This window comes from Numida meleagris, chromosome 4 (genome assembly GCF_002078875.1).
Source record: "Numida meleagris isolate 19003 breed g44 Domestic line chromosome 4, NumMel1.0, whole genome shotgun sequence".
Lineage (NCBI taxonomy): Eukaryota > Metazoa > Chordata > Aves > Galliformes > Numididae > Numida > Numida meleagris.
This window is the reverse complement of record NC_034412.1, coordinates 66,633,131-66,644,143: the sequence shown is the minus strand read 5'-3', so window position 1 is coordinate 66,644,143 and position 11,013 is coordinate 66,633,131. Positions and strand designations below refer to the sequence as shown.

Genomic DNA, 11,013 nt, shown 5'->3' with positions numbered 1-11,013 from the left:
GTCTTTTCTGCAACCTCTTCCAATTGTTCTTAGAGTTTTAGTTCAAATACTTCACTATTATAAAAAATAGTCTTTTATGTGCATCGCAATCTGAAGCGGATCCAATAAGCTCATGAGTTGTGGAGTGAAAATTTATTCTGAATTACTAGCAACAAGTCTTTAATAGCACTTAAGATGTGGTAAACATCGGAATTCAGTTGAAGATTACATGCCGTGTTTATAGACGTCAAAAAAAAATCTTTTTTTTTTGTAACTTTAATCTGTGAAGACTACACTAAAACGACCGTTTCCTTTAGTGAGTTGTGTGAAGCAAATAGGCATAGGAACAGGGGAATGAGGGAAATAATCCATGATCAATAAAAGTTTCTTAAGGTATAAAGGTTATTTCTTTGGAACATGGAGCACACTGTAATCCCCTGAATGGAATCCTTCCCCCCCCTCCCCCCCCCAAAAAAAAAAAAACAGCTTGCTGTGTGCTGCAGTTCTTTGTGTTGCTGAAAGGATGCTATTTTACCCTAGTGCCTTCAATGTAAACTTAAAGTAGCCTAAATTGGAGAAATGTTGTATTTGATCAAATAGGCAATTGTATGTTTAAAAAGTAGTTGGAATTAAGGCTAAAGTATTTATAAAGCTGAAGGCTTACATTTTGGGAACAGTGCAGGAGCAATGCGGAGAAAGCAGGGTAAAGCAGAAAACAAAACTGCAAGTGTAAAAGGAAGGTATGGAAGGTAAAGATGTGCTGCCTGTGTTATTGTGAAGTGCAAATGCATGGTTGTCAAATAATTTGTGTAGTGTAAAGTCAACTGGAAATAACCTGCAGTAAGGTAGCTCGTCAGTTGTAATTTTAAGTGTCCAGGTTAACCTGTTGAAGGATATCACTTCAAACTTCACTTTAGGAGGAATTAACTCAGGGTGTAGATAATACAGCTTTTAACTCAGGGTGTAGATAATACAGCTTTGGCAGGTGTGTATAGAATATTTCATAAGCAAGCGTCTTTTTTTTTTTTCCTGTACCACGTCCATTGGAAAGGCTCAACTCTGAGAATTCAGTGTTGTTCTCAAGCAGGGAAGTTTAATCAGGAGATACATAATGTGAATTAGAACATGTGTTTCAACAACTGTTTCTGTACAGATGCTTTTGGCTGATCCTTGATCTGTGGTTATACCTGATTGACTCTTGGAGGGCACTGAATAAGATACTTTCAGCTATGCTGAGGAAAAAAGAAGCCAATGTGTTTCTAAATCAAGCCTACTTTTTTTCTCTGACCAGATAAGTCTCAGCATTTCTTACCTCACTGTATTTGATAGAAGTCTTAAAAAAAACAAAACATGCTTATATAGTCATGATTCCTATCGTGTTGTAAGGGGATTTTCTGGAATGCAACTTTCTATTTTAAAGGCAACCCAGATCTTCTTGCCATCTAAGTGAGGAACTGCAACATGCAGCTATGTGTACTGCACATGGCATGAATTTATAACCCCTTCATCACTAACTGGTGAAGGTAAATAGTGAAGATGCGTGTAGTGTAGTGCAGAGCTGTCATTTCTTTGGTGAAGGATGCTCTTTTGCTAAAATAATTTCTCCAGAATCTCTACCATGCTGTTAATCCTCCTCTGATAATGAATGCAGTAAGGTTAACTAACTAATTCATAGATACCTTAGAAATGTAAGAATCTGATAACTATAAGCTTTTTTTTTTTCCTTTCCCCTATTGCAAGGATTGGGATCCTTTTACTGGGATAAGAGGTCCAGATCTTTTTGTAAGGACTCCCGGCTTTTGTACCCGGAGCGTTGAGGAAGTATCACTGTTAGCTGTTATAGGAGGTCTCAGTTGACAACCTTAGTGGACATCAAGACAATTTCCAGAACATGGTACAGTTAGAGTGCTACATTTATAGAATGGGTGAGTTCTGGCTGGAGAATTGACTATTTGGACTGAATGTTATTCAAATCTTTGTGTCTGAGAAAGAAGCCTCTTAAAGTCTTGCTTCTCTTCAGCATGTCTGGTCTAATTGACATGTGCCTTGAAAATTTTCAAGTACAAATTTTGTTCAGCTTTTTTGCGTCTCTGGTCTTCCACGTTGTCCTTCCTTTGGAGCCCATGCAAATTTCATTCCTGAGTTTCAGGATGCATCTGTTAGAACACAAAGTGCTCACTCCTGAGAGATTGTTGTTTGTTTTTCTGTTTGTTGTTTGGTTGGATTTAAAGGCCAGGGGACAAACCATATACAAATGCATTAACCGGTTCAGTTGAAAACGAGATGTCAAGTGAAATACAGGACATTTAGAGAAGGCTTTTTTGGTTCAGTTGAACTGTGATCTGCATAGAAGATCTTACCACAAACTTATAAAGTCAGACTACCTATGTTACATATACTTTTATATATGAAGCATATATTGCATGATTTCGCAAGTTTCTTATTCCATTGTGTGCAGTAGAAATAAGCACAAACCCCCTGCAAGATAGGGGGTAAGTGTGGCTTTCTAGGTGATTTTGCACTATTATGTTTGTTTTTTTTCCAGTGTAGTAGTAAATATTGTATTTGTTTTAAGGGTTATAAATTATTCAGGATATGGTTACTTCTATATAGTCGCAGGTGTGTAGTTTTGCATAAATAGGGGGTTTCCATACACTAAGAAAATTGAAATGTTGCATTGATAGTAAGCAGTGTTATAAAAAGCAGGACAAAGTTCTCCAAGGTTTATCTGCAAAGTGTTAAGCATGTAAGCCAATGTGTGTACTTAAATACATACAATTTTTACTAATGTAAGCCTCCTTTGACTTCAGTTCTTGTAGCATAAAAATACTCTCGTTTTTGGGATAATAGTTCACTTGGCAATGAGCTCTAAGCTCAGCAGTGAGCTTCTATGGGACAAATGCAGATACAGAACCTATCCAGTATAAGAGGTAGATAGAACTTGAGTCAGTTGAATCCGACTGCTTTCTGTTGCCAGCTATATTAACTGCTGTTATTCATGTTTTTTACAGTTTGAGTTGTATTTCAAGAGGATATCCCTAAGTCTTGTTTGCATAGTGATTTATGTTTCCTGAGAAACCATTCCAAATTCATTGAAAGCTACGCTTCGAGGTAAGGTTATGCCATCAAAAGCACTTGAGTTAGATGGCAGGTAGATGCCTGTTACTTAGCTAGGTTTTCCTCCACTCCTTCTTCCTAAGTGTTACCTCTTAAACTCAGAGTTACCATTTCAGTGCTAAGGATGTAATTTTTTTAAAATTTTCTTTTTGTCTATAAATTGAGAAGAAGTGCATTCTATTTGGATTGATTGTAGATTATATGAGAAAAGGTTGTGCTTTGACATAATACAGGTAACCCTGAAATGTGCTTCTTCATGTAATATTTGAGACGCTGACACAGCTGACGTAGAAGAATACTACAGGATTTCAGAAGAAAAAACTGATGAGAAGACAGGATTCTGGAAAGCCATTGACGAGGTGCTTTCAAACTTTTGGATACCAAACTATTTCAAGGAAATTGAGTTTCTTTGATTAAATTTTCTTGAAGCAATTTCCTTGAAACAGCTGTGTCATCTTAGTGGACACACATAGGTATTGTGCTGTACTTTACCAAAACAAAAACGAAACCTAATAACAAAAGCAAGCTCATCAACAACTAAAGCCGGAATATGAAAAATGAAGTTGGCATTAGCTGAAGATAGATCATCTGTAGTTCACTAGACAGGAGACCTGATACAGAAATAGGACCTGTTCTTCCAACCTTATTTTCCTTTCTATAAGCCACTCTGCAGTTTGTGTCTTTAGACACCTTTTAGAAACCTGAACTTCGTATGCCTCTGTTTCTTGCTTGTATACCCACTGTGTTGGACAGGGCTGCTTCTTGCTGCTGCCTTCCATGATCCAAATCATGGAAATCTCTGCTCTGTAGTTTAGCTAGGCAGTGTCTGGGGTCCCTGAGTGCTTCTAGCTTCTGAACAAGGATTTTAGGCAGTGCTGGAGCTCATTATGCTTCATGAGGTGCAAAAACTGAAGAAAGGATACAGGGTAATGGTTAGAATATTACTAGCAATCTTTTGGAAGTATTAAGCTTGCTGCAGTGGTTCTAGACGGGAGGAATGTTTTCAAAAGTAATGAAAATAGGTTAGGCTTTCTGAGCTCTCAGATGAGTAAAGGTGTAAAAACTGTATTAAGATTCTGTATCTAAAGAGCAGATGTGCTGGGACAAAGAGAGGGAAGATGTCAGTGTTGTCAGTGTCTTGGAATTTTTTAAGAGAAGTTAGCATGTAGCAGATGCTGACACACATATCATGAATACTTGAGGGTGTGGACAGTGGAGAGGGCAGCCAGCTGTACCTTCTGAGCCAGCTGCAGCTAACTGATAAGCTATTCTTGAAGAGTTCTGCTAGGAGGAAATAGCAGTAATTATAGTTTGTGGTTACAAGATTATGGATCATTGCCAGGAAACTGGAAGGATAAACAGTGGTTCAGCATCCCTGGTATTAAGAGAACACAGCAAAACAAACAGAAGAGGTCTTGAAAAATCTCCAAGTTCAGATTGCCACCAGGATGTTTACAAAATAATCAGTGTCTCTTTTCAGCAGTGCAGTGGTTTTTTTCTTGTCTGTGTTGGTCTGCCCACTGTGAATGGTGAAAGTGGGTTATGGCAGAAGGAAGCTTAGCTGTACCTTTGCGTCCTCCCAGTAGAGTCCCGTGGCTGTAGAGTCCCGTAAACTAGGGTGTACTCAGAAGGGAATACTGAGGAAAAACTGCAGTTGTCAACTTGCTAGGCTCACTAAAGTAGCAGATACTTGGTTCCAGGGGGCTGTTAGCTGCGAACAAAGGGAGTGTAAATAGTATGATAACAACTCTGCTTCCAGGAGAGGTGAGGTTTCAACAAGGACTGAGCTGAAGGTTCTTCTCACATTCCTCTTTACTGTGTTTATAGCCATAAAACTACTGCCTGCCCCCGTACTTCCAGTACAAGTATCAAAATACTCTAAACTTTTGACTGGTACTGAAACAAGAAATTCATAGTTGAAGACAGTTCTTATTCTGTTTGCTGCAGTAGTTGTAAGTCTTGCTTCCTTTTTGTTACCATAAGAATCAAAATGAACACGCAATACTACTTTATAGGTGAGCGTGTATGAAGTACTATTTTTAGTGCTGTTTATGTACTAAGACATTTTGAAAAAAAATGGTCCATAGTAAAATATGTCCACTTGATTAACATGCATGAGTCAATTTCTGTAACTCATGCCTGAAACATTTGTGCCAGTGCAGTGAGTGATGTGTAGGTAGTAGCATCCTGGACTGTGTAAGGATTCAGGTCCTTTACATTAACATCTTGCACTGGAATCATTTAGACAAGAAGAGTTGTTTTTTCTTTGTTTTTAATTTAGACTCTTCATTCCTGCTGTTCTGTTAAGTGGAACTTGAGTTGGGTCAGCATAGACTTCATTGGTTAAGAATTCTAGCATTTCTTGTAGGTGTGGAAATAATCATTAAAGTTTCAGGAAGTGACTCTGGAGTACCAACAGTTTGTGTTAAAGTTATTTTCTGTGTTCCTGGGAGCTGGTGGAAATGAATGGAAGGAGTGGTGTCCTAGTGAGGTCCATAGCAGGTGCATTATCCCTAGTTGAGCATTGAGAAGCAGAGGTCCTAACCTGCCCCAGTGATTTGTCTGGAGCGACTGAACTAGAAAAGAAATACAACTCCCAGATGCTTTGACAACTTCAAATCCATTTAAGTTTACTCATCCAGTTTATGAGCTATGAATTTTTGTTGACTTTCTCACAATGTTCGCCTGCAAGGAAAACTTTCATTAAAACTGTAGGATGGAGATGCATTTTGTATTTAGTGTATTATGTTTGGTATGTCCTGTGTTCAGCTGACACAATGTCAAATGAAGCACACTGCCTTAGTAAAACTGAAGCCTCTCAAACCTCTGTCATGGGAGAAACAGTTTGTTACCTCTGATAGCCCCATTTTGAGGGATTTAGTTTCAGGTGTTTAGGGACAGGTCTTATGTTGTGGTTACAGATGACTAGTTTCAGACCTTCGAGAATGGTGAAGCAAGTTGTTTTGTACTACTGTCCTCATATGTACTACTGTATTCCTGTAAGTGCCAGAGAATCAGTTTTGATTCTAGATATGTTTTAAGTTCTAACTGAGAGTCCACGGTAGCTTAGACAGTGCCATGTAGTCTTCAGACAGTACCTGTCTGCTTGTGAGACAAAGGGTAGACGACAATGGTCAGTGTTATGTAATCTTAAAAATAGACTGATTGTTTCAAAAGTGTTTATAAACCAAAGAGAATAATAGCTGTGAGAGCTGCATCTTCTAAAGAAGCTGTCTTTAGAAATCTGATCATGCTGGCTTTTGAGATCCTTATGCCTTTTGTGTCTATACCATAGATGGTGGGGCTTTGAAACCTGAGTCCTGTGATTTGAGCCCATCTCAAAACAAAATATTATGTGGGGGTACAAATACAGCCTTTCTGTGCTGGCATACCTGATCGAGTTTAAGGGCATAGTGAAGGTATCAGCTGTCTTTCTGGATATGCAATTTTAAAATTCTTACTGCCTATTTTTGTCCCTCTCCATACAGCATTTGCCTAGAGCAGTAGTTTCCTTTCCACATACTTACCTTGAATTGCACGTGATTATTAGAGCTGAGCAGTTGTGTTTGCTGGCAAAATATCCTTGCAATGACCTACAGACTTGAAAATAATTATAAAATAAACTTCAAGCCTGCCACTTAGATCTTCATTTTGTATTTTGCTCACAATAACCCAGTACAATGTTTTCTTCTAGTGATGTATTGGTGTTATCCTCATCTAAAAGCAATGCTAATTTATTTCCTCATTTTATTTTCAGCTTCCTTTTTTGATAGATTCAAGATAAACAAAGAATAATGCCTGAAATCTGTTCTTTCTGTCCATCCACTGTAATTCACAGCTGGAAAGCTCCCTGCACTGTATTGCTTTTATGCCAGCCCAGAAAGTAACTGTTTTGCATAGCAGTTCTATGTTTGTAGAGGCAGTGATGAAACAGAGAATATGCATTATACATAGAGATTAAAGCTTTCCATACATTTGCTGCACTGTCAGAAGGGATATGTAATGATCTGAACACCAGTCCTGTTTTACACCAGTATTTAACCAGCATCTCTGCATCAATGTTGCTACATCAATGCAAAACTCCCTGAAGCAGAAGATCCTTCAGTTGTTTTGCTGCTTCAACAAATTTTCTGTGGTGGTGTACAGTTAACAAAAGACAGCAAGCTCCAGCATGGTGAACAGAAGGCCTGTACTGCTTTGTGGCAACCTTTAGCAGAAGAACGATACAGAGTGGACAGGTGGGGGCAGTAATATCTTAAAGTACTGCAGCCAAATCTGTGAGAACCTGTTTGTTTAAAACCTTTGTATGAACTTGAATTTGAAAGAGGAAGCACCCACAGCCTGTCATGATGATAGAGATTGCATTGCAATTGGCAACAAAAGACTATGGGATTAATGCAGCAGAATTTGAGCAGCTTCAGTTGAACTACTCTGGGTTTATTTTATTATTGTCAAAGATAGGCTTTTGCTCTCAGCTTTTTGTCTTAGTTGATAAAGAGTATCTGCTTGCAGCCTTCAATTAAGAATTGTAGCTTTCTAAGTTTATGGCGTTTCAGAAAGATGGAATATTTTACACGATGAAAGAAAGCCGTACAAAAGATGTTAACGTTTCCTAAAAGTTTAACACAACCTTTCAGACTTTAGTATCTTTAAACAATAAAAATGTTATTTAAAAATACCCTCAAAGAAACAACAACAAAAAACACCCTAAAACTGAGACATGAAAATGAGACATGATTTAACTTAATTATAAGCCTTGAACAAGGAAACGGCATGTTCTCAGAATGGTTAATTACAGCATTGTTTTTAGGATTTTTTTTTTTGTGGGCTGCTTCAGTCAGTCTTCAGCAGAAAAATAAAAGGCAAAGAAAACACGGAAGTACAGTAAACATCTTGAAACGCAGTTTCCTTCTTACTGGGAAGCTACCACATGACTTGCTGGAAAAAGCTCTTAAAAAAAAAAAAAAGCCAGCTTACAGTTGTACTTTGGTAGCATTGAAACTTAATTCTCTGTAAATCTGCTTTGTGAGAAATAATATCCTAGGTGGTTTCTCAAGCAGCACCTCCGTGTTTAAGTGTTTTTGGTGTCATATGAGTGAATTTAAGAGAAATGCACGGAATTGTGTTATAGTCCCAAAAGCTGGTTTGCATTACTCATTGATTGGTGAGGGCAGAAACAGAACACGCAGTTAATGCGTAGTGGCTTTATAGTCTGAACTTTTAGAAGACACGTATTTTGACTGAATTCTACAACATGTGAAGCTAGCCAAGGTACTCAATTTTCCATGGCAATACTTTTTTTTTTTTTGGCCAATCTTACTAAAATGTGACTAGGAGCTGATCTGAAATGGGAGCTGGATTTCAATTAGTTAATATTATATGCATGTAAATTCCTCTGTATTAAAAATTCACACACGGTAACCATTTTCATATTTAGATTTCTGCACAGGCTCTATTGTCAAATAGAGCAGGCACCACTTTTTGAAGGTAGTAGCAGTGAGATTTTCAGAGTGACAAAATGAATGTCATCTGTTTCTCAGACCAGTATGTCTTAGAACTGTGCCCCTCTGAAAAAAAATCACCTGTGATTTTATTGTAATATGTAGATGTATGGGAGGGCTGATGTTTTTCTCTTAACTTGAAATGAAGGGTTGTCGACCCAAAAGGATATTCTTCTAAAACCTCCTAACGACTTACGTGAAAGCCAGAAGCTAAACCAAATGAACAAACCAACAAAACTCTGGTTATTCCTATTCTTGTCAGTAATCACTCTTACATTCTCTGCTGCGTGCCAGAAGTAGCAGCCTGTTCTCATGTGTCAGCCATACTTTACTCTTATGTGACTTGGTCTATGTATGTATGCTGTTGAAATATGTAGCCTTTTAGCGTCCTAAAATGCTTTACGTGTTTATTCCTTTAATTTTACAGTCTATGATTGTAGACCATGAGGACAGAAGTGGGAAAACAGAATAGAAAGAAAACCCCTTCAGTTAGTTGATGTTTCTTCAAATGGTTGGTTGCATTTCTATGCAGAATCACATGTAGGCACCTCAGTGTATAATTTTGCTTTCTTTGGATGTAGAGTGACTTGTGTTTTAAAGATAAAATATAGTAAGAGAAAGATGTGATGCTAGTGGTAGCATTACTATGTTATTGAAATCTGCGTGTTTTTTTCTTTTTAACCATATTTTGCCTTCTCACTTGAGTGTTAGATGGCAAATTGCCTGCCTGTCTGATTCAGAAGAGGCTGATAAGTTGAGTAAAAATTTTTCAAATCAAAGCGCATGGCCTGTGTTGGGCTTACTCAAATCAGTATGTTTGTGGGACAGTTAATCAACTGTGCTTTAAGAAAAACAAAAAAACCAAAAGCCTGGAATTCTACAAGCAGTAATCTACGGTCAGAGAGAGGCTGCTGAAAGGAGCACTTACAATTTTATGTTGAGCTTTGTGAGGGGAATAAAATCATTTCCACCTGAGGAAAAGCGAAACAACTGCTTTTTAGTCTGCTGGCAGGTGAACAGGCCTGAAGGAAAACGAGCATTAGAGTTCAGAGATACTATTCTGTTGTGTGGTGTCACAAACGCAACCTCCAGCAGGTACCACCAGGGTTGGTGATCTGAGTTGTAAGAGCCCCTGGAGACTATTTTATATATCCTGCAATGGGATTTGGGGGGGTGGGTGGCACAGGAGAAGTGTGACAGTGGAAAGCATCTGCCATCCCGGAGCTGATCCAGGCCCCAATGCAGCAGGGCTGGTCCACTGAAAGCAGCCAGGGCACTGTCTGCTTTCTGCTCCTTCCGCTCATCCTTTATTTCCTGTTTTTGAGCTGTGACTGTAAAGGGCCTCAGCTAGTGGAGACATGCAGGAAGCCTGCACAAGGTTTTGGAGAGGATATTTGAGTCGCTTTTTTGGAATTCTCACTTTTGCTCCATAACCAACTTGTATTACCAAAGCTCACAGCAGCTGTGCTAAGCCAAGCTTTATGAGAAAGCAGAGTACCCTTTTGGAGGGGGATATCGGTACTGATTTTATATCCCTCTGTCATTTTATAGTCAAAAGAGGGAGAAAAGCCGTACAAAAGTCGCCGCGACAGGCCGAGCCGTCCTGCATCAGCCGCGCTGCCTCCCGCCATCTTTGCCCCCGGCCGCTGAGCGGCCCCGAGCAGCCCTTAACGGTCGGGGAGAGGAGGCGCGCGGCCGCCCCGCCTCCACCGCCGACGGTCGGTGGAGGCCTGAAGCACCGCCTCAGCGCTTCCGCGGCAGCGAGGCGTGCGGCATCTTCTGTTGCGCTCCGGGCTCCCGCAGCGGCCATGGGGTACGCCGCCGTGCTGCTGCTGCTGCTGATGGCGGCGGAGGGGGCGGCCGCGGGCGGCCCGGAGGTGCACAGCCTGCGGGGCAGCTGGTGGCTGTGCAACGGGAACGGCTCGCTGTCGCTCCGAGGGGAGGTGCCGGGTTGCGTGCACACCGCCCTGCACCGCCGGGGCCTCATCCAGGTACGGCCGTGTGCGGCGGGCAGAGGTCGGCGGGGTGTGGTGGCGCCTGAGGAGACGCCCCGCCCCGCCCCGCCGCGCGGGTGCCTGCCGTGGTGGAGCCCGGCGCCCCCGGGAGCCCCCAGTCCCGCCACCCCGCCCCGGGAGCTGCCTCTGGCGCTGCAGGTCTTGCTGGTACACCAGTGCTCCCCTAGTGGCAAGGGCTATGGTGTCTGCAGTACACGGTGTCTGTGGTGGGTAACCACCCCAGAGCAGTTTGAAACGGGACCAGGGGTGCACGTAAGGAAACTCGTGCTCTACGTGAATGACGTTCTCTAGGTTTGACGCGGAACCAACCTGCAGACACTGGGGAGGTACATCAGCATGGCAGGGTTTAAGTCACGGTTACTGGCTGTGTTACCTGGAAAGGATGAAATCTTCAGCCTGCC

The 11,013-nt window shown here is 40.9% G+C and overlaps 1 protein-coding gene across 2 annotated transcripts in view; it reads left to right on the top strand.

Moving 5' to 3' along the window:
* The window catches only part of MANBA (mannosidase beta), a 50,751-nt gene continuing 49,641 nt past the window's right edge, over positions 9,904–11,013 (top strand). Inside the window, exon 1 of one of the 2 annotated variants that reach the window (XM_021396056.1) lies at positions 9,904–10,588. In XM_021396056.1, coding sequence (XP_021251731.1) covers positions 10,079–10,588 — 510 coding nt within the window. In that variant the 5' untranslated portion in view covers positions 9,904–10,078. The remainder of the gene's footprint in view (positions 10,589–11,013) is intronic. The other variant, XM_021396057.1, reaches the window with a different exon arrangement.